At 41.8% G+C, this 23,743-nt stretch overlaps 1 protein-coding gene across 2 annotated transcripts; it reads right to left on the bottom strand.

The window, feature by feature from the left end:
• Window positions 1-147: 147 nt before the first annotated feature.
• On the bottom strand, window positions 148-21,901 carry TM6SF1 (transmembrane 6 superfamily member 1). Of its 2 annotated transcripts, XM_076347877.1 has the most exons (10): window positions 21,777-21,901; window positions 19,394-19,497; window positions 17,935-18,032; window positions 16,862-16,965; window positions 15,894-15,976; window positions 14,376-14,497; window positions 9,587-9,691; window positions 7,389-7,481; window positions 6,241-6,360; window positions 148-524 (listed from the first exon to the last, which is right to left on the bottom strand). In XM_076347877.1, the coding sequence occupies exons 1-10, from the start codon at window positions 21,866-21,868 to the stop codon at window positions 333-335; spliced, it is 1,113 nt and encodes a 370-aa protein (XP_076203992.1). In that variant the 5' UTR covers window positions 21,869-21,901; the 3' UTR covers window positions 148-332. The 2 variants fall into 2 exon arrangements, with proteins under 2 accessions (XP_076203992.1, XP_076203993.1); XM_076347878.1 differs by lacking the exon at window positions 6,241-6,360.
• Window positions 21,902-23,743: the final 1,842 nt, after the last annotated feature.

Here is a 23,743-nt window from a genome sequence, read left to right as displayed (position 1 = left end):
CTTCAGTGTGTGGAGGCTAAACGCTGACATCATTATTATTATTTAACTTCATGCAGTATTTCTCAAACTGTCAAAGCGGCTTACTTAAAAATAGCTATGTGAACTAGCAACTCCGCTGCAGCGCAAAGTCAAAATGTTGAGAAGTGGTACTGAAGGCAGTCGTCTTTATTTTCCCTTTTTGAGGAGGATAAACAAAACAGACTGTGCAACTTCACACAATTGTGCAATTTTACACATCTTACACGCTTCGCTTGGGTTCCGTTTGAGCAGTTCCGATTGCATCCCAACCCAATTATATACCCAGCCAAAGAGAGGAGCTGCAAACAGTTGTGCTATTCCGTTTTTTCTTCTTGTTTTGTTTTCATAAAAAACTCTGGCTTGTTGACACACCTGTAAGCCAACAGCTGGGGAAGAATCCCATAGATTATGTTCAATATCAGAAAGAACTGTTTTGCTTCTTCAGGGACTCTGTAGATGTAAGGAGTTCGAGCGTGAAGAGAAGCACCAATGTGGGAAAATTGAGCCTGTGGTGTGTATATAACGTATATATTAAAGAAAGGTAAAGTTGATGTATATTTTGGAAAGACAGCACAATCCGCATGCAAGTATGCATCTCCAGTGACATTTTCCAAGCCAGCCCTTTTATTCCAGAATTATCCGCCATCCTTTTGCACAGCGGCATAAAAATACAGTCTAAACTGAGGTCATTAATATCTCGGTATAAGAGGCGGAAGAGGAACTGTCAGTACCATGGTAGGAGGTTTATTTTACGCGCACGGTGGCGCTGATCTTTACATCAGGTATAGGATTTCACCCTCGGCTTACAGGTGATTATTCATGCAACAGGGCCCATGACCCTGCCCCGGGCGCATGGCCGCAGAAGTGTGCGCCGCCGCAGAGAGCCGCAGTGCTAAGCCTCAGCCCAGCAGCGGGGGCAGGACCCGCAGCCACCTACCTAGGAACGTGGTGGTTGGCATCGGGGGGAAGCAGACACTCACTCCGAATAAAGTTAGAAAAGAAAATCTTGGAAGCTGTGTTAGTTCTGGTTTGGGGGTTGGTTTTTTTTTAAATCTTAAACCCAGTCTTCCAGATTCTGATCCCAGAACTCCTGATGCGTTCAGAAAACGTCTGCAATATTTGGCTTTTGGGCTGGGGGCGGTTCTGAAGTATAGGTTACGTTTACAGTGAAGGTTATACGCAAAGACAAGCTTGCTGGGCCGCAGCGTATTTTTAGCGTAAACAGACATTTAAAGATAGAAGCGTCAGGATAGTCGCTGTCTTTTGTCTCCATCTGTTACCTGCTATTTCAAGCCACAGCTCGTTCACATTAACTATTGTGTGTCCAATTTTTTTTTACTATTATTTAGTTAGTTAGCAGTGGAGGAGATCTGAGAAGATAAATATCAGTTTGATCTTAAGCAGAGCAGGAGAAAGGGACACTGGGATTTTAGTAACGCGGAGGAGTACACTATGGCCAAATCACGTCCTCTGTTCTGGCTTCAGCAGGAGTTATTTTGGACTCGCAAAGAACGCAGTTCTGCTCACGGTTAGCGAAGTAGAATGTGAAATACAGTGCAGGTGTTTTAATACGCAGCCCTCTAGCAAAAGGTTAGGTTGAGACCATACATCAAAACAGAAAAGGAAATCAGTTTTCAGGTGATTGTAACCACCTCCACTTAACAGGGAGAGCTGATCTAGCAAACCTGAGTCAGGAAGCGGAGTAATCAAAGAAATCAAATACAAACACACTTCAGCAGAGTGCCACTTAGCATGTTTCTGTAAATAGCTGTTACACAGTAAACAGATGTTCAGGGGCTCGCTATCAGCAGCCTTTTTATATCAGCCTCATAATTCAGCCCATCTCTTGTAGCCTGTTTGTTCTCACCTGTCTCAGGCAGGAACTGCCTTTGGCACCTGGGTGGTCTTGCTCAGATCCCTGCTACCTTCCTCGCCTTGGGAGCCACCTCAGCCCAGGCAGCCGGAGCGGTAGCGCTCAGCAGCAAAGACCTCGTGTTACACGAGGTGGCAGTTTCCCAAGCAGAGAGCCAGCCACCGTCAGGCTTCAGGTAGGAGGTTTGGGGCTGTCTGATGTTCACCTAGGCACTAACAGCCTCCTGGTAGTGTTTTAGAGCCTCTTCTGGGGTGAACAAGATGCTAAGCTATGTGCTTCTCTGTGGAGGATTGCAAGGCCTGCCTGTCTCCAAGAGTGGCCAACTGTGCATCATAGTAAGTTGACAGTAAATTCATAGTAAGCCTTGTCAGAAAGAGCTGTGAGGGACTGCTGCTGCGAGACCCAGAGCTCCCGCAGCCTCCTAGATGCCTTTGAAGATCTAAGCCTTATTGTGTGGTCTTGTCTCTTACAAGAGTTGTGGCACGTTAGTGAGCTTTGAGCATTGTAAAAAGAAAGAGCAGAAACACTTTGTTCTATTTGTAGCCCATGAAGACTTTTACTAGCTAATGATGCACCGTATAATGAAGTTGTTATTTATTAGACTTGTTTTTCAATATAACACATTGCTTTTTCCTTTCATTACCAGGGAGGATATTTAGGTTTGTTAAAGTCACTCTTTTTTTTAAATTTGATTTGCCTCTGTGGAAATTGTGTTATGTCTTTAATCTCATGTGTTTCCTTTCCATGACTGTACTCTGCTTCTACCTTTTTTTTTTTTTTCCCCCCTCCCCCCGCCCCCCCTTGGGGCAGGGTGTGTGTTGTAAAAGCAGCGCTCTCACTCACCGGTAGCCCCGTCCTGCTCTTCTTTCAAGTACCAGGCAGACTTGCACCAAATCCATAATTTTAAGCAGCAAGCCGAGAGCTGTTAGTTACTGCACATGGCTCTGCCTGTTGGGTGACAGGCTGGCATTGTGGTAAGTGAGAGCAACCTGGAGTCTGTGGTGTTACCTTGCCGGTCCTTCGGCAATAAGGACCTCCTTATCAGGTCCTCTCAGCAAATAAGCCATTCCTTGGCACTTTCTGTTACTGAACCCTTTCTAAGTGGATCATTTTGATGATCGAACCCCTAAAACTGGGCTGAGAAATCAACCAAACGAGATGCTGCAGGTAAACTTCTAAGGTGGCCTTATCTGTCTAAGATACAGCCTTTGTTAACCTCGAAGCCTCGGCCAGCCTGCCGATCAGGCCGGCCAACAGCAATTGAAAGCTGCCTGGTGCTGGACGTGGCACTGCTCAACTTGACAACTGCGATTTGCATATGCCTGCTACTCATTAAGCTGCTTGTCTCTATGAAATAATTTGGGTTTGGATTTTTTTTTACAATATTTTTTGCCTGCAGCCTAATCATAGGCAGTACTTGGAGTGTTTCTTACCCTGCAGTCAAGAAAGCCCTCCAGCTAGGGACAGAGAAGGGCCTGGAAAAAGGTTAGGAGTCCTTCTTCACTCCATGCCTTCTCTCTAAAACCAACTAAAATCAAGCAAAGACTGTAACTGATTTTGGAGGGGTTTGGACCAGGTCTTATGAGCCTAAGGAAAGCCATCAAATAGAGTGGGGAGAGAGTAACCTAGAAAAATATATTCCTTGGGTTTAGGTTCTCTTGCAGACAAGAGGCACTGCAGAAACTAGCCACTAGAAATTGCAGGGTTAAGGAAAACACTTAGATGGAGAAGGAGTAAAGAAAAACTTTCTACATCTGAGAGAGTAGGGAGGGGAAGTGGGCTATGGAGAGTTGGTGAGACAATGGTTTTGGGTAGCAGGGCCCTGGCTCTTCACCCCTTCTCATCTGGCTCACTTGCATAGGGAAATACCAAGTTAATCAAGTTCAGAGGCTATTCCAACCCTTTTGTATGATCAAAGCTCCTGGTACTTTAGTCAAGTGACATTTAAAGAGCTCTTCCTGAAGCTTCAGAAGGCCCAATAAGGGTCACAACCTGGTTTTGGAGTCTGAATGTTAGTAACAGAATAACTCGAGCTGAGAGCTATACGTAATTCTGAAAAACAGTAAATATTTCTCTGTATGTGTGAAAGGCTAGGCATTTTTAGAGGTTCTTTGTTTAGATGCATCACATGGTATTTTGATACTTGTTTTTGTAAAAAGTACATACTTCATAATGATAGAAACAAAATAATTAAAGTCTCCACAGTCCCCATCTGTAGGAGCAGTGTTCATTCCCGGGGGCAATGCCCACTGTTTCCATCATTACAGATTTACCTTCTTTGGACCTTTGTGCATAATAGAAAGAAAAATGTGTTTCATTACCTATGTATGTTTTAATTACCAATTGCAATGTTTTAGCTTGAGGAAACGTTAGACAAACCTGGAAACGTGTTGTGCCTCAAAATAACCAAACCCAAAAATAATATAGAAGGGAGTCCTCAATTCATTGTCACACATGTTTTTCATCCCAGGTTGCTCACAGTTCACCAAGTCAGCTCAATTAAATCATGTTCAGTTGTGGGATGACTGAAGTTCATTCTGCAGTGCATTAAAGTAAAAACTACAAGAAAAAAACCCAACCCCTCTCAAACTTAAAGAAATGTTTTTTGAATCAGGACAAAATGTGGGGAGTATGCAGCAACATGCAGTTCTCTTAGTCAGTTTCTGTCAGCCCGCAGTTTTTGCTTGTTCCTAGGACAAGCTTTAAAGAGTAAAATGGGACACTTTGAGTGTTAGCTTTGGGTTACCAGTAGCTTTTCTTCTCCTTGTCTAACGTGTAAATCAGCATTATCCTGAAGCCAAACCACAAGGGACAACAGAGGGGTTTTAAGAGGTGTTTTAGACTTCAGCAACAAAATGTTGCATGTATTAATCATACAGCTAAAAGGTACAAAGTGCCGTTAAAGAAAGTGTGTGTTATGGGAAACATTTAAAAGAAAAAAAAAAACCCAAACCCAAAGCGAACCCCAACAAACCAAAACCAAACCAACCAAACAAAAATTGCCTCCAACCTGGGAGGCTGAGCCTTTTGGTAAGTTTGCAGGATTGTGATAGCACACTCTGACTTCAGGTTTACTTTTCCTTCTGCTAAATAATCTTTGAAGGAACAGTTTCTTTCCTGACTGTCTGGGGAATTCATGAAACCTGAGTAATCTCTCAGTAGAGAGAGGTTCCTGACACTGGCTTGCCTACTTTAGCTAGCTTGTGCTTTTTTTAGATTAGATTTGGGCCAAACACAGTTGTATGATATTTATGATACCTTTTGAGCATTTAAACCTCCTCATTAATATGTTTGCCAGATTCTGTTTTGATATAATTTGGTGATTCAAAATTCTCTAACTGGTGTGTTTGGAAAAAAAAGAGTCATATTCTCTGTGATAGCTGCTCACAAATAGAAAATAAACTGTCGTTCCCCCCATCCTTACTGGGCAGTTAAGCTGGATTGCAGTTTGTATCCGTGGTTGTTATCTCAGGCCTGGGGAACAAAGCGTTGGTCTGTGTCTAACAGTGGTACTTGAATTACACTTCTTGCTGTGTCCCTGTGTTCTCATTATTGTTGCAGGATTACGTGTGTATTTTCTGCATTGTCTGGATGCTCAGAGCTCATTTCATTTCCTACGTACAGTATGAACCAATTGTCACTGTCTCAACTGTTAAATGGTCATCTATATGTCATGAGAAGTCATTTACTATTCCTTTTGAATTTTTTTGTTTGGGCCAGTCTTCTCATACCCGTCAGCACCATCTAGTAATTAACTCCAGTTGTTTATTTAAGAGAATCGGAACAGAATGAGTTAAGAAAGTATGGTCATTGGTCTGCCTCTAGCAACATGAGCATGTCCTAGTCTTACTGTGGTTTGTGGCCCAGGAGGTTCCCAGTGTTACATCAACATCATCAACTGATACTGTTCCTTTTGTGTGACTAGTAGATACTTTTTTTCCATTTACCTTTTTCAGACTACCTAGTTGGCCAAACATGTCATGGAAACAATACGTATTTTACTGTTTTGTTGTGGTTTGGGTTTTTTACATGATTGACTGTTACAGCTTTAATACAGGCTTCCTTCATGGTCACAGCTAAAGAGTTCATGGTGCTTAAGGTTTAAATGAGCCCAGTAAAAAGATTCTGTAGAAGGAGAGAAGTCTACTAAAGCAAGAGTGCAGTCATTAGAGACACATGGGTTTGATTCTCCACTCCCTTAAATTAGTTTTCTACAGATATAAAAGGTGATCTGAGTTACAATGGCATAAAACCCGCATGGGAAGATCAAGCCTTGGGCCCCTTATTTATTCTATGGTTCTCTACTTAGTAGTTTGTAATTTAAGAGTGAACATTTTACAAAGAAATACCTGAGCTAGTCCTCCAGCATGTATAAGGGTTAAATCGGGCATCCAGGAACAACCAGGCACCAGCAGGCCATACAGAGCAATCACATAGTATGGCACAGAGTAGAACATGTATGCCAGCATCTGCATTTTAAACAGAAATATTAGTTGCTTTGCAGTGTGAGGGAGATGCATTTAAAAATTAGCCAGCTGCTGACTGAGGAGTTGAGACTGTTCAAAACTGCACTCCTTACAGCAATGATTCCCAGGCCTTCTTGCAGCTATAACTTGCTTGAGAAAGAGTTTCACACCCGGATGCTGTTGACTGGATCCACCTACCCTAAGGCCTCCACTAATACTGACAGCTGCTGTCTCTTTGGCCCATACAAATCCCCTTCATCTCAGGACATGTCTTCCAACCCCTTGCTGTCCTGAGACCATGCCAGTAAGTGTGGCTTGACCTAATTCAGTGCCCAACACAACATGGGTGTCCATTTCTCAAGCTCCACTGCACTTTCAGCTGGGAGGTGTGAGATCTACCCAAGCCACCCCTTTCCCAGAAAACAGGTCCAGCAGAGATTTTTGGTTTCTGCTCACTGCCTTGCTCTTGAATCCTCTTACCGCTTCAGGTCCTGCCCCCATGCAGCAGCCAGGGTTGCAAAAGAATGGCAACGTTGCAAATACTACAAAACTAAAGCAAAACGTTCCCTCCTCTGCAATGCTTGTGTAAATAGGGTTTGTGTAAAAAAAAAAAAAGTGTCACGTTTCAAGGAGCATCACTGGTGACAGAAGTGTAACATGAGCTTAAGGACTCTAGTCCTACTACACCCCTTTTTGCTCCATTATTCCAGACTGAAAGTCTACTTTGCCCTTCTAAGGAAGGGGAACGATCATAAAAAGCATGCAGATACATTTCATGGACTATATTAAATGAAGCCTGAGTAATTAGGATGTGTAACTCTAGGTAACTGATTTGAATCCAAGTTAAGTTTATCACAACAAAGAGTTGGTACCCTGTAATGGCTGTAGTAGAAAATATGAAATACCATTTAACTTGCCGTGAACAAATACTTCCCTTACTGATCTTGTCATCTGTGAAACCCACGGCTTCATCTTTGTGCCAGTTAACAAATCACTTCTTAACACTCCATGCTCCACAGTCAATGCTTTACCTGAAGCTTAGGATAGGCAGCAGGATCTTTTATGTAAGGCTCGTGAAGTTGAATATATAGCCGGCAGAGTTCAGCAGGGCAATCCAGAGCAATCTAAGAAGAATTTTTAAAACTTCCTGTGAACAAAGACTTTGTTCTAAAACAAGCTAACCTGATACCTGTTACCAGCCCTGAAGATTCGCTAGTGATCTGCAGCACTGCTACCCTGGAGGCTTGCTCAAAATCTATTGCAAAGGTGATCCATTTGATCACCAATTAAAAAGCTGAAATGCAGCCTCCTCTCGGCTCCTGCTCAGAGGGTTTGTGAGGAAATGCTCACAGCCTGCTTTAAAGATTTTGACTGGAAAAGAATTCAGTCAGTTGGCTATGCTGTAGTAAAAGCATAATTGCTATTGATTTGCTCTGATAAACAAGACTTTGATCCCAGCAAAAAAACTTTCCAATGGAAAACTACTCGAACAGTGGAAACTTCAGGTTAAGCACCCAATTTTAGGATAGCAAGCTATGGATGTAGTCCAGGAAAAGGGTTGCATTGTGGCAAGGTAGCAGTGGAGAGCAATGCAGAGAGACAGGTGTTACTTAAAAAAATAGTAATTTTAAAGAGAGTAGCAAAGGAGAGATTATCGGACTTTACGTTCCTACAGAAAGAACAAAGTTCCCAATAAACATGGAGAGACCCAGTTACAAAAGTGGTTCCTTTTCATAGTAGCCCTTAAAACTACCTCAAAAAATACTATTCTAAAATGAGTTAGCAATCTGTGTCAACGGCTGTCACTAAGTGTTTTATGGCAAGGCATCGTTAATGCCTAAGCTACAGGACTGAACAGTAAGTTTTGCACAACTTCATTTCATGTGTATTTGTTGTGTGACTTTGAGGGGGAAATGCAGAGATATACAAACAGTGGATAGTCCTCCCTGTTCTTCTCCAACATGGGCACCCAAGAGGGAGGTCTGGGTGGGCTATAATGGATTATGTTTTATTAGCTTTTTCTCAAAATCATGGTTACTGCAGCTCACAGATGTTCAGTTGATCTCTGTATGTATAAGGCCAGTAAGCAGTTCCTGTCTGGTGAAGGAAATGTGTAAGGAAATGCTCACACTTTCAAAATCAACAAAAAATTCCTCTGAGAAATGAAGTGGGATTGCAGAACCAAGGTAGATGTTGGAGCATGAGATTAACATTTTGCACAGCGAAATTACAGGTAAAACAGCTGATTAACCTGCATCAGTGGTGCTCTGAAGTAGCATGATCTATAAGAAATTAAGCAGTCTGTGACAAGTTAGGAAAAAAAAATATTTTTTGAGGCAAGCATTCGGAGAAACAGCAGAAGATGAGAGAGTAACGTGAGCAGCAGAACTACAAAAGGACAGTCTGTGCTAGGTAAATAAAATGTTGCTTGGGTACTTATCGTCAGCTCTTACTTGAATTACTCTAGACAGGATCAGATCTACAAATCAAACAAGCAGGCAGTTGTCTAAGACACCTGAACATTTGAGCTCTGTTCACTGAATGATATACAACTTCCCTTCTGCTTAAGAGAGAAAACGCTTTAGAGCTGGTAAAGGACTAGCTTTGCCTACTACTGGCTTTATCTACTTTAAGCATTTTCAGTACTGATTCATTCCCTCAAATTTTAATTCAATCAACTATGCTTAAAAAGCAAACATTTTTTAAAAAATCAGCTCTTGGTAAGTAGAAACAACATGTGTTGTTCAGGTAATGTGGGCAATTTATTTTTTTCCAGGTGGAAATGTTCTCCTCTATCTTATGCAGTGTAAATTAACTTGGTTTCCTATATGATTTTTAACTATGCATCTCTGTTTAGAAAAATATGAATACAGATTTAATTTAGTTGGTTTGTCTCCATGTTCTTGGACATAAATGTAACACCAGACCAGTGAAAACAGTTTTAGGTCATGTTGATCTGCACTTGGGATGCTATGTACTCTTGTGATTGCGCACCTACTTTCTTCTGAAAAACATACTTTACACAGGGCAAAATGGAGAAGCAAAGCACTGCTAATTATCATAAATAATCAAATTGTCCTTTATATATTTAAGGCCTATTCCAACCCTGAAAGTCACAGGATTTCCCTTTACCAAAATGTGCATGCTTTTTCACACAGACACAATGATTTCAAATTTAAAAGTTTGACTGAAAATTAGAGGCCAGAATATTAAAATATCTTCAACTTACCATGCCCCTAAAAATGCAAAACCCCGTTGCTAGAATAAGGTATGCAGCTAACATTAAATCTATTGGTCTTCTTAAGAGTCCTTTCTTCTGGACTTCCTGAACCACCTGCAACACAGAACGTGTCACAGAACATGTTTAGTAAGTACATCCCGGTTCCACATGACATGTATTTAACTCCAGATCAGTCGCTACAAGAAGGGTGAAGCGGTGAAACATTATGATAGAAGCAGTTAGTTCTCAGTTACGTTACCCTATTTATCCGCTGATTTCAGAGACAGAAAGATTTCCACATCTAAAAAGGTGACTTCAGACTTCATAGGATGTAGTCAGGAAAATTAATCTGAACAAACTCCAGAAATGAAAGGATTCAACTAAAGCTGTTTCCATACAGATTAGTTTACTTTCAAAGCAACCTAAATCAAATGAACACTACTAACTCTGAAATCACGTAAGGCTTTAAAGCAGCATAACTAACTTCAAAGTTGCATGTTTTGTTAATCGGAATGCAGTCGTTTTCCTGAATGTCCCTATGTAGAAAAGCTTTGGAAACGTAGGTTTGTCTCAAACATCTGAAGTTGACTCTAGTACACTTTGTAAAAGGATTGTTTGGAGGGACAGCATAATGAGAGTCCATCTCATTATTGACAGTGAATGCTGGTTTTCAGCAGCCTGTGACACTATGGAAATTAATGGAATATCACTGGCATAAAATAAAAGCTTTTCTGTGGCCAGCTGAGTTCTCTGCTGTGTGAGCAAATAATATATCTTAATATGTAATGCAGAAATAGAGAATGAAGTATGTGTGTGTATGGAGCGTGTGGTAAGTCCTCCTTTCATTCCAGGAAATAATTGTGTGTAATGCTACTACTCCTTTCATTCTTTTATTACTGTACACTATGGATTCCTCTGACAGGCACTGAAGCACTTCTCAGCATCTGGATCTGATCGGTTCTGTGCCTCCTTTCCTCAGCCTCAGAACAGAATCCCCCTGCTGCACTGCGTGGGCAGATGTGAGGGGTTCACTCTCCACGGTAGCAAAGGCCAGATAACATGGAAGATGGCTTGGAGGAACCAAAGTCATCTCTTTGCCTGCACGGTAAAACTTGCAAGACCCATCGAAATAATTCGAGGTACACTTTAGCACTGTGTAGTCACAGACAAAATTATAAGCACATCAGAGCATCTGTTCAGAGGGAAAACTTCTCCATTTTTATGTGTTACTCATTTCCTCTTCCTTTTTATTAGCTGTGTGTTGGCATGCAGACAGCAAAAGAAAAACTTAATTTCCTTCCTGTTATACACTTGTGGAATTGTCTCCACAGCACAAAACAATAATTAGGATATAGGGGCACAGTTAGAAGCACTCAGGATCAAGATACTCACAATATTGGAGAACTGATCTTGCAAGCACAATTCCTGGGTAAGAACGGCAAGATCTGAATTGTAGTTTAACAAAAATAAGGCTATTTTAAACACAGAGGCCATCCCTTTCATAAAACTATTTCTTTTTTCTTTTAAAGGATCTTTTTCGGGGGGGGGGGGGGGGGGAAGGTGACACCTTTGTTTTTCAAACACAACTAACAGGTCTGTTTTGGCAGTATAGTGTCACTTCACAGTATTTGAAGTGCTAGTGTAGGAATGTTTATACTATTACCTGCAAAGAATGTCTATATTCTAATATTTATTCCTATGAAAGACAGAGGCCTCCCATGGCTGCTGAGTTGCAAGTCATTTTCAGATGTAGGCTACCTAAGGATGATGGAAAGTGAGGGTTGAAATATTTTCTTTCCGCTTTTGTCTAAGTATAAAGCTTATATATATGTATTGTTCCTCCTTTCCAAAGATATGCTAAGTGAATGTGCATATTTACTGTGATCACAAAGCTACAATAGAACTTTGTACTTAGAGGTTTTGGAGACAAAGCCAGTATTAGTGGAAACCTTTGGTGCAGTATGAGTTTGTGAAATTGCCAAGGTACAGAAAACTCACCTTTTTTTGCTCTATGCATACATTTATGCAAACAAAATGAAAATGCAAAGCTTAAAAGCAGAAGCAAGAATCTGAAAAGTCATTATGCACTTTGCTGACAGACCTCAGCTACATCGTAATTTTGCCTTACCCTTTTACACAGCAAAGTCACATCAATACATGCTAAAATGAATTACATGTTAAGTACACTGGCTGAGTAGAGCTGACCTGCCACATGTTTCCCATTTATTGCAAACAACATTGAACTCTGCACAGATCTCGCCAACCCTGCTGTTTCTTTTGTGTAACAAAGAACTGTGTAGGCATGCTTTGCAATTTCTCTCACTTCCAGGAAAAAAGCTATTTTCCATAACTTCTGAGAGGCTCCTTGCATGATCAGTTTTAAGGAATCTGAATACTCTTGTGTGCTGTTCGTAGAAGTCAGTCCCTTCAGAATTCATGTGCAAATCTGAATTTATGTGGATTAATTCTGTTAATGAATTTTAAATTACATTAAACTTCTCTGAGCTGATATACTTGTAGATAAATCTGCTGGGCTTTGTAAATATTGCAGCACAGCTTGGTTTGATTCTAAATGAGAGCATAACTCCATTCCTCTCCCATGCACCCACCTCTGTTAGAAAACACCCAAAACTTGATTACCTCTTCTCTGTCCCAACAGTGATTTTTTTTTTTTAACTAACTGGTTTATAATAATATAGCAATGAATACCTTGGCCAACAGAATATACCCTGCCTCCATTGCTTTCATGTAAGTATTTTTCTATATACCTACACTACCTACCATGTTTAAAAACATTATTATGTTTTCTTCCTAAATCTTTTAATACCAGCTCTAAATAATGATAGCTAAAAAAAGTTCAATTTTACAGCTAATTGCAAGTGATCTATTGAAAGAGAACTAAATATTTTCAGGACTTACAATTATTAGCTAACTGATTAGTAGCATTATACACAATTATTTCCTGGAAACAATACTTAATTTGGAAATGGAAGCGTTGTATAAAAAATAAGAAAAATTCATGAGGAGTCATGTTAAGACTTAAAGGCATTTTAAGGTACACAGTTATTGAACCCAGGTATTTATGCTTGGATATGGAGCATAAATTAGCTGTGAAGATAAAATACCACTTCTAAAAGAGAAATTACTTAGGAGGGGTAGGAGGCCCCTGTGAAAGGAATCAAGGCTTTTTCTATCACCTTCTGCACAAGGAAGCTGAGGCTTACAAGAAAGGATTCACTAAGAAGTGCAATGTTAAATTTTCAGACCACCAGCTTTTCATGCACTCTCTTTTTGAAATAGAATTTAAAAACTAAGTTTCTCTGCAGTATATACCAAAGCAAAATATCAAACCTAGGTAAGCAGTTTAGCTCCTGATAAGCATAGGAGACATGGCTATATTTCAGCAAATAAGCAGTCCATTACGTATTTTCTATAATAGCAATTTCTGTGGTGGTCTCAGTTTGTTTTCCTAGTACTGAAACCTTCATCCATCCTCCATGCAAAGGATGTTCTCACTAATATATACAGCAAAAATTGCCATCACTATCTTTAACTACACTTAACTTCTCCACCCTGATGACTGAAGAATGTGGTTTTGGCTAGAATTAGTGACGTCTTTAAGTAAATCAGCTCAAATTGCTTTGGGATGGGACATGTGGTTTCCTATAAGCCTATGCAGGAGGGTAGAAGCGAGTTTGGCACCTGAAGTCTCCCCCAATTTGCGTTTCATAGGGATTTGCCCTAAAAGTGGTGATTTTGTAGTGGTTCTTTAAACTTCAGGAGATATGAACATCTGTCTATACCCCTCTTTCCTACTGAAGAATTGTGGATGGATGGCTGAATGTTATCTTTCATACATTTCTTTCTTTCATACATTTCTGGGAAAATCTGTCAGTGCATCATCTGCTGTTATTCTATGCCATAGGCTACACCCCTTGCACACTGACTGCCTAGCAGCTACGGAATAGGATCTAACTCCTTCATCTGTGTCTATGTTTTCAGTTATGGAATGAACCTGACTGAGACTCAGGAGCTCTTGTGATGCAAAAAATATTAATTGATTATATTACAACTGGTATGGTGTGCTGTGGCAATAAACTGGCTTGCTTATAGCAACAAAGAGTTTAAGATCTGTTCTGTGCTTTGTACTGCAGGGATTTTTTTTATAACACAGTGCATAAACTATTGTTGCATTTTTTGATTGCTCAGTTAATCTTATTATAGCCCAACTAGTAAATTCAAAGGCAAAAGTCTAAGGAGTCTTAAGTAAACATCATTTTTACAGATTTTTTATAAGTAAAAAGTGTGTAAATAATTTTCATATCATTTAATGTACAATGTCTTACCTCTAAAATCTAATATTGCAGAATGCACATGCAAAAAATCATTAAATTACATGAATTCTGTAAGTCATCTGCAGAAGAATCCTTTCCTGCAGAGCTTCTATAAGGATTTTGTGGTGCTTTATGAAGCTGGTATATGTCAATATTTTCATCAGCTAAGAAACTGAAACAGTCAGAAACTGCATAGATAGAGGGTAGTAACACAATTACACCTAAAAAGGAGTTCTTTACTCTAAACATGAGATTCCTTTGCTTTTTCTTTATCCCACCATAACGAAATGCTCCTGCAGTATAGAATTTTTTACAGTGTCTACACAGCCTGGCAGCAATTGTTGTAACAGTGAACAGTTACAGTGCATTCCACATGCACTGAGGGACCTATAAAACTCAGTAGAAACAGCAAGCGTATTTCAGTTTTCCTAACAGTAGCCAACACTTAAATACAATAATGTTACCTTGACTGGAGTGTCGTGAGTCACTGAAGGTTGGTTATAAATTCGGAACCCAGCCCATATGGGAAGGCAAATATATGGTACACTTAAGAAAAAAGCAGGACACACTTTTGTTCCGTATTTGCCTGTTAAGAAACAATTATAAGATGTATGAGGGTTTGTAAGCTGTGTTGCAGAAGAGTTAAAAAATATCCTATGTAAAATCAAACCTGAAGCAGCTATGGTAATGTAAACATAAAACATTAGAAATCACTGTGAAAGCAACACACAAATCTTGTTGAAAATGGTGTGCTCAATAGTGGTAGTCACAGGTGCCAGAGAGCCTATCAGCCATTTCGGAAATGAGGGGGGTTTTGAGTGGACGGGAAACCACCTCAGTCACTCTGCACTAGGTAATCCTATAGGATAGGACAGCTTTGAAATCTCTTAATGGAATCTGCTTCAAATAGAGACATCCTTCTTTAAAAAAAAGGAAAAAAGGAATGCATCCATTTTTTAAGATCTGATACTGCATTTGTTTTCCAGCGTCCTGATTTCTCCTACAGGCCTGTACTAATATTTGAGGACAAACCATAAATTCAGAGAGCTATCCTCAGCCCAGGTAAATCGGGGAAAACCGTGTCTCTTATACTGGCTACTCTCTTGTGTCAGAAAGGAAGGCAGAAGGCATGCCTTTGAGAACAAGTTTCTCAGCCTTCCCTAGAGGAAAGAGGAAGAGATATTGTCACATTGAATCTGCTGACTGTTTTCTCTGTGGTGCGTGTGTATCTACAAAGGAGAGGACTGGACTGGCCCCAGGCTGCACCATGAATATTCCTCCTCTGGCATAAAAAGCGGGGCCATAGCGAGCTTTTCTAAAGCTGACTACAGGATTTGGACACATGAACATTCTTCTCAGTTGAACGCTTGTCAACTTTGCCTCAATTTAAGCTTTGCTAAAAAGGAAATCTTTAATTGAGGGGGGTGGCACTCTTAAAGGACCACCTGCCAGTCATAATGATGTAAAATTTTCTATTACAATTCTCAACCTCTAGCAGCACAGCTATGCACTGATTTATGTTAGAAATCTAGGAATGTTAAATTTATTTTGAAAATAGTGTAACTTCCAGATTTCACTTTTAAAGGTGATTTGGATGCCTCTTGTAAGCTGCTTGAAAGTCAGACTATTAAGTAAATTGGAAATCTTATGCAAAATAAGATTTATATTTTTATGATACTACGACAGTTCTTGTCTCATTGCTTAAATTAAACCTAGTTTGGATGAAAACCTTATGGGTATAACAAAATACTTTTTTTTTCCTTGAGAGCATTGAAATTGAAAGGTTTTTTTTCCCTGGTCTCCATCTTCCCTTCCTCATATTTAAATTTTGAAATATCTTGCATGTCTTTCCTGATACTCCTAAAATCCCTTTTTCATATTATTAGAGAGGAACCAATACTGCAGTAAAATATAGATAGCCTAATGCTGAATTTAGAAAATGTTTCATAGGAAAAAGTTAGTCATATAAGTTATGTCCTTACCCACAATGTTTCCAGGCATAAAGACAATGATGCTCATGATAATGGAACCTAGCCAGTAGAGGCCAATGGTTCTATAGCTTTGTCTGTTTAAAAAAGAAAACAAAACATAATTTTTGCACCATCCCTAAAAATCCCCTACCCCAAATCACCCTCAAATATTATACTAATTGCCATGGTTGTATCTTAAGTAAAGGTTTTAAAATCTGTACCACAAGTCAACAGTGGATTCTTGCCTTTGAGAGGGGGATATGGAGAAATCCTACATTCATGTGTGGGAAGGTTATCACATGAACAGTACAGGATTTGTGCATACTCAGTTATTTGCTATTATGTTTCACTCATCTGAAGGCTGACTGCGTGTTTTTGCACATCACAGGTTGTACAAGACTACAAAAGAATTAGTTAATAATTAATTTTGTTCTGTTAATGCATCTATTACCAGCGGGTACATTAGCCTCTGGAATTTAAATACTTATTTTCTCAAACTCGTTATTCAACAGCACGAAACGTAAGAATCTCTAGAAATAACCATTTTTTCTTAAACTGCATGATACTCTCTAACATGGGTGAGAGATCATCATCATCATCATGTTAAGCAATGCGTTATTCCTATCATAAATATGTTATTTGGAAAAAAAATGGTTTTTCACACATGGTTTTAACGTGCATCATCTTTAAGCTTTCCTTTTAACTAAGACAAAGCATGCAGATGGGCTATGCTCTCTGCTGCAGGGTAAGGACAACAGACTACAAGTCAAAGCATTTGCTGGGCTTATTCAGCTGAGAGCAAGGGTAACTTGGTGAGGGTACAATTCCTGAAAGTAATGAAATTTTAATAGCGTTGCTTTGGCCTAAGACATGAAACAGTCCTGAAAGGAAAATCTAAATACTGCATGGAAAAGAAAGCCCTTTGTAGGTTATATGAGAACGCAAGCAGTGTAAATGGTACACAAATTGAAATTACTTACTCCCATGCAATAGCTGCCACCATCAACAGATACATCAGGTAATGAACGGAGCCATCCCAATAGCAGATCACATGGCCGTACGCAGTGTTCAGATATGGTTCGCCCTAGGGAACATGTATTTTTAAAAAGATACAGTGATTAGAGGAAGAATAACAAATAATTAATAAGAACAGCAGGAAACAATTTCAGAAGAGTAACTGATGTTCTTTCAATCCAGAGGTACAGTTTTTGACTGACAATACACGTTTCCAAGCACAAACCTGATTTAGGTAGGATCAGGTATAATTAAATCAGCTCTCTAGTTGCAAAATAGAGTCCAAGATGGAAGGGAAAACCCCTATGTATGACTGTCAGTATTGTTCTGCTACATCATGGAAATAGTGCTTTCCCATATTTTAGTGATAAAGGTACAAAATAAAGATACATTTAACATGGAACAAATAAAGATATATTTAGCAACCTAGAGATCTACAACAATATTGAATATATTGATGATAATGTATAACCCTGTAAGGTCCAACTCATTTCATGCTGAAGTTCATGGAATCTTTTCAATGACTTCAGTGACTTTCATATCAAGCTCTTACTGAGCTATTTTTGGTGGATGTTGATATTCAGCAGCCAACAGATTCTGCTGACTAGGCATCTGGCATCATCATTTTTTAACTCTAATTCCTTTTAGTAACGTGATTAGGCAAAAATAAAGGAGCGATTTTGTTTCCTTCTTGGTAACACATTTAGGTACTGCAGTACTCATCCGCTCCCGAGTATCTATGGCTTCCTGCAACCATGTACAGTCTATTCAATTCCCACAGAAGTTAATACAGAGCAGCATTACTTCAACTAAAAGAAATAACGTCAGAGCTTAAAAGGTATGCTCTTTTTTTCCAAATGAATCAGTGATTTCAAGTCAACGAGGGTTTTGTCCGTAACAATAATGAAACAGGTCAATGACCAAATTCAAGATGACCCTTTTGAGTGTGTTAGTGGCTGGTTTTTTCTGTGACAAATACTATAACAAGCTATTTATAGTAAAGATTTTGTTTACATTTGTAAGCCAATCAATTGTTTACCTCTCTCAAGTAATGAGTCATGAATCCATCAATAATTCCATCCTGTTCCAGTCCAATTATTAGATTCACTACACTGGTAAAGGCAAATACAGCATAAACTGTAATAAGATAAAGGGAAAAGAATAAATTAATAAAAGATTTGGAATCACACAGTTACTTCACAGTCCAATAAATTCAGTCGGGCAGATACCTATTGAACTAGATGCGTCTACTCTGAGGTCACGGATATTTGACATACAATATGACTTTCCCACAGAGCTTAATATTTTTCAGTCAGTGGTTAGTCGACAAAGTTCTTAGGAAGCTTTTCTTAGGAATGTGAAATCCTGTAGAGCTGGAGGCACAGCCTCCATGAAAAATCAGCGTCTGCAGAAAGGACTTTGTAGCCTTTCAAAAATCTTGGTCACACAAAGCAGACAACCTTGAGCGTAGTCATCTCTTGGAAAGGGGAAAGGACAACCAAAAGGAGGCGGAGAGGGAAATGTGACTTGCCATTTTTGGAGGTGAGCAAGGCAAACTGCATTAGCCACGGCAGTCCATAAGAGACCTATCTGGCAAGTTAGCGAGTCACTCCTTTGAGACAGGAAATTTATTTGCGGTAGGTTTATGTTATTTATTTCCTTTGACTTCAGCATGAACTGAGAGTTCCCAGCCTCACGCGGAACACTGGGGACAGACGCCTACGAGTTGTAATGAGGAGCAAGACAGAGGGCAAATACAGGTGGTTTGTACCCTGCTTTGCCTCTGGGCCCATCTTGCAAAATTTCCAGCTCAAGGGAGCTGTTGGGCCAGCCACAGGCACAACAGCAGTGTTTTTTCTTCTGGATTTTTGCTATAAGGTAATCTAGACCTAAGGTTTCCTTTTAAAAAGTAACCAATATCTCTATTGTTTTATGGCAAAGTACCAATATAGAAATGCTTGCATGAGACTGCAGAGAGCCTGAGCCAAGAGTTGGGGAGGTTTCACAAAGGTGAGTTAACATAGAAACCTAATGAAAATGGGAGAATTAAGGAATTCAATCATAGGAAGATCCAAGTCATGGAGGCTGTTGATCCAAAATACCATAAAATCTCAAATGAGTCCACTCAGGATGAGATACACGAGAGATCTACTGTGGTGCCTAAGTCCTTCTACAAAGAGGATCTTGACAGAGCAGGTATGACCGTATTTCAAACACTTTCACAGCCCAACTCGAGTGTTACTCTTACTCTTTTCACATAGGAAACCTGGCTTGTCCCAAAGCTGGATCTCCTATTTGAGAAGAATAAAAAGGTTCAAAAGAAGCATTATTTCTCCTCCTTTTTCCCCAGTCTTTCTTTCCTTCTTGGCTCCTTAGCACCTCACCAGACTGGGTTCTGAAGCCATGCCTTAAATGTTCAATCTGAAATAACTGTCGTATATTATCATTCATATAAATTAACACTTTCTGAATTTAGCTTCATTGTTACCAAGACATACCATAAAACAGCGGGTCTTTTGGTGGTTTTCTTTTGACAAGAACACGAGCCAACAGAGCAATAAAAACCAGAACCAGCAATCCAACTGCAACGATTGCCCAGGAACTGTAACAGTATTAAAAAGAAAAAGAGTTTAAAAGAAAGCCAGAGAAAAAGACAGAATTTTGCTTCTTCAGCTTTTCTTATCAGCTATCCTCAAATGCACATACTCTTAAAGTAACTTTTAATACTTTAAAAGGCTGTTTTTAAAGTCCATCGCCCAGCCTGTCATAGTATTCATTTTATAGTTTTGCAGAATTTATGTGCCTGTCTTTTTACATGTGATCATCTAAAAAAAGAAAATACGAAAATAGCTAGATAAACAACATATCCAGGAGTCTAGATTTGTCTGACTAAAATCAGTTTTCATACTGGTATCCGCAAAAATAAACAAAAACGATGGAAAACTTAAAGGCCAACAAGAGGTGAAAGTCACAAACACAGGGATTTCAAGGCCAAAAAGGATCATTAGGGACATTTAGTCTAACCTCAGCAATAAATTATCTACTCAGGAAATTACATACTGGCAAATAAAACACATCAGTCCCATGGCATAGGAGCGGCAGCGTGGAGTGCTTATGATGGAACTAGGTTTAATTTCCAGTTTTGGAAGTGCTACCCATGGTCTCTCCAGCCCTATAAGGCAGGATCGCTTGGGGGGGGTCAGTAATCAACACAGGTGGGCTCGGCAGAAACGACCTTTTCTTTGAAGGCGGGGCTATAATGATAGTGCATGTAAAGTGGTGGTGGAGGAAAGCGCAAAAATCTTTGGCACAAAGCAAATTTGTCTCCTTCCCCAAGAAAACGCAAGTTAAGAAAATCAGTTTGAAATTGGTTTATAGCTCTAAGTGCGTAAATTGTATTTAGTTCTCTTTAAGACAGACTCTCCTTCTCAGTCTTCACTTTTGTGCTTGTATATGGGAAAAAAAGGAGGGGAAAGTCAGGCAAAGTCCAGAAGCATAAGCTAAAAATATTTCGTACATGATTTTATACACAGTATCACCCTGTGCGTCAAGAAAGCAAACTGTGTACAAACAAATAATACTGTGACAATTTCAGCCTTAGCGAAACTTGACTTAAAATTATTGCAAAAAACCTGCAAGATCAAATATTTCAGAATAGATACACACATACTTTCTGACTCAGGATGAGCAGTACTAGCTTGCTGATTTATTTTATGGTTCGAATCTTCCGCTAATCTGTTTCCCCAGTGATGAATTTCTTCATGCCATTACAGCTGTTAACATTGCAGTGACTTTTCACTGCGGTCTATCAATTTGAAATAAATATTGGCAATGAATCAAGTAAGTCAGCACGTGTTATTCGGCATTTCTCTAGCAGTGAGAAACAAAAAATTAAGTTATCGGCCAGAAGGAGGAAAATGAGGAAGGAACACATGTAGCAAAGCCTTAAAAACATGCAGCAAATATTTGTGCAGTAAAGTGGCAAAACACCCCAGGCTGTGAGATCACAAAATACCACACGGACCTTTAAGTACATTGGTTTTTCCATGAGGAAAGACTTTTCTTTTCTAGACCTGCGGTTTATCCTGGGATCCTATTTTTTTTGGCAGAGCGAGGGCACATGGACATTTTCAGTTAAAACTCGCACGTCTTACGGGGTGCCTGAAGCGTGCGGCTCGGGAGCTTTCTGAGGCTGGTGCGTTCTTCCGTTCGTTTTTGAACGGAATTGGATTTTGTTTGTGAACGCCTCGGCAGGGCAGCCGGCGGGAGGCCGCAGAGCCCCGGGACAGCCCCCGGCGCCCGCTGCCCCGGGGTTCAAGGCACGGTGCGGGCGCAGCCGCTGCGGGGCCAGGCGATACCCTCCGGGCTGGTTTGTCCTTTCGGTGTTACCAGCCAGCCCCGGCGCTCAGCCGCGTTGGCGGTGACCCGAGCTCCGGGGACACCGGGACACGCTTCAGGTGATGCGAAACCGGCAGTTTTGAGGGTCCTGGGGTGAGCGGCCACGCTGGGCTCCCGAGCCAGGAGCCCCGCTCACGTCTCCCCGGTCGCATCCCGGCACGGCTCCGGTTAGAGGACGCGGGCGGGACCCGGGGCTCTTTCCCCGCTGGCCGCCGCGCTCGCTCCCGCCCGCGCCGCGCCCCGCCGGCGCCCGGCTGCCCGCGGCGAGGCCTGACCCGCGCCCTCCGCTGCCCCGCTCCGCCTCCCGCCCCGTCCCGCTCAGCCCCGCGGCCGCAGCTGCCCTCTCCCTGCGCCGCCGCTAAAAATACCCGCCGGGCTCCCCTGGCCGTCCGCACCTCCCTCACCCCCGCCGCCGCCCGCCCGCCCGCTCCCGTCCCCTCCCCTCCCCGCAGGGCGGGAGCCGCCCGGCCTCGCCCGCCTCACCTGCCGCTGGCCGCCAGGCAGTTGAAGAGGTACGTGACGGGGATGGCGGTGAGGGAGAGGACGAAGACGCCGGTGGCCGCCGAGGCGCTCATCCCCGCGGCGGGAGGCGGCAGCCGCCCTGTGCGCCCCGAGGCGAGCGCCGCGCCCTGCCCGAGGCGCCGCCTCGCCTCAGCCCTTCACGCCCCGCGGAAGGGCGCCCGCCCCATCGCCGGCGCGCGCCCGGCGGCGGGCCGCCCCCTCCCGCCCCGCGCGGGAAAGGTTAAATCCGCCTCAGAAACCGGAGCCGCCCGCTCTGCCTCCGGCGGCTCGGGGAGGGCCGCGGGGCTCTCCGCCTGCCCCGGGGCTGGCCCCGCTCCCCCTCGCCCCTGCCCCGGGGGTAGGGGACCGCCCGGAAGGCGAGGCGGCGCCGAGCGGGGCTGCCGGGGGCGATGCCGCGGGCGTGGGGCGTCGCGGAGGGGGCCAGCACCGCGGCGGCGGGGAAGGGGGCTCCTCCGGTAAGCGCCAACGAACGACAGCGCCTGCCATAACAGGCGGAGGGTCTCGAACTGAGCGTTGCGAAAGAGGCTTCAGAGGTTAATTGATAACTAATGGCACTGCCGGACACGGCAGGTGGATGCAGTCCTGTGCGCGGTGTCTTTTCGGAAGCGATCCGTTTTGGCGAAAGGTGGTAGACAGAAAAGGGGTTCCCTTGATCTGGCTAGTGCAGCAGTCTCGCTAAGAAACCTGTGAGAAAAATTCTCGCATCTCTTTGCATCAGAATTTAGCTGGGTTAGTAAGAACAAGGACTTCAGCACTTTAAAAATGTTTTAATTGTGAACTTACCTGTTCCGTTTAAATGTCAAAAAAATAATAAAAATTAGGCGTATGTTTGAATTTATCCATCAGCATTTTTTTCTGCCTTCAAACTTTGTTTATACATGGGTATCAACACTGAACTGCCAGTGTGCAAACGGAGGCGGAATGAGTCTTGTGTGCAAGGCAAACAGAAATGAAAACCGCTATTCCTAGAAGTTACCGAGCATTGAAATGCAGGCGATTTGCAAGAGAGAATGATCATCCCGTGTTGCTCGGGGGAAAACAGCAACTGCATTTCTAGCACGTCAGGCAAGCTCTTTCTGGTAGAGGTCAGGAAGTATTAACGCTGTTGTAAAAGCACCCATCTGCAATTACGCGCACAATTCTGACTCCCTCGTGTTGAAACGATACAAAGGAGGGCTGCTAAGGTGGCTGAGGAAACAGGGCACCTGTCCATCAGGAAGAGGCTGAAGAGCTTGGCGTACGAGTGCTCTCTGTAAATACTTGAGGAGTTAACACCAGGGAGAAGAAAGAACTCTTTAATTTGAAGGACAAAGCTGTGAAGAAACTTTCAGCAGTTTTTGGAAACAGATTTTTAGCTATGAGCAGTAAAGGGTGTTTGAAGTCTTACAATAAGAGTAGTGACTTAAAAAAAAAAACCAGAGTCCAGTTTTAAGACATTATGTGGTAAGTTCAAGCAATGGACTGTTGATATAATTGCAAGAAAGGAACTTGATGACCCAGAACATATCTATGTCCTATATATTATATGCAAACAAATTCTTGCATAGTGATTTCAAGTGAGAAAGGTCTAGAATCTGGCCACAGATATACGAATGGGTTAAACCATGCTCAACCAAACTATCTGGTAAAAACATGATGCAACTCCTAAAAGTAATTTAGTCCACCCAAGTGTCAAAATTGCCATTGGATGAGTCAGGGCTAAATTTACCACCTCCAAATGCCTACCTTTCAATGCACAGCCCGTTTACTTCTCAAGCTTTCAAACGTATAGGCTGCTTATTTGTATGCAGCTGCCACAGCGCGGTCTCGAGATGCATGTCTCAAGCTTCGCTTCTTAGTTCCCGTGTCCGTAAAGTCAAATGCTATACGGGAAACTTCTTCCTTACCACTCTGCCAGCATATTCCAGCACTGATTTGCAGCGGGCTTG

The sequence above is a fragment of the Aptenodytes patagonicus genome, chromosome 10 (genome assembly GCF_965638725.1).
Source record: "Aptenodytes patagonicus chromosome 10, bAptPat1.pri.cur, whole genome shotgun sequence".
NCBI classification, from domain to species: Eukaryota; Metazoa; Chordata; class Aves; order Sphenisciformes; family Spheniscidae; genus Aptenodytes; species Aptenodytes patagonicus.
This window is presented reverse-complemented; position numbering and strand designations above follow the sequence as displayed.

Coding starts and splice junctions, on each gene's coding strand:
- TM6SF1 (XM_076347877.1), bottom strand. CDS start 21,868: ATGAGCGCCTCGGCGGCCACCGGCGTCTTCGTCCTCTCCCTCACCGCC. Junction 16,966..17,934: donor TGACTCATTACTTGAGAGAG/GTAAACAATTGA, acceptor CATGTTCCCTAG/GGCGAACCATATCTGAACAC. Junction 525..6,240: donor ATGCTGGAGGACTAGCTCAG/GTATTTCTTTGT, acceptor TACACACCACAG/GCTCAATTTTCCCACATTGG.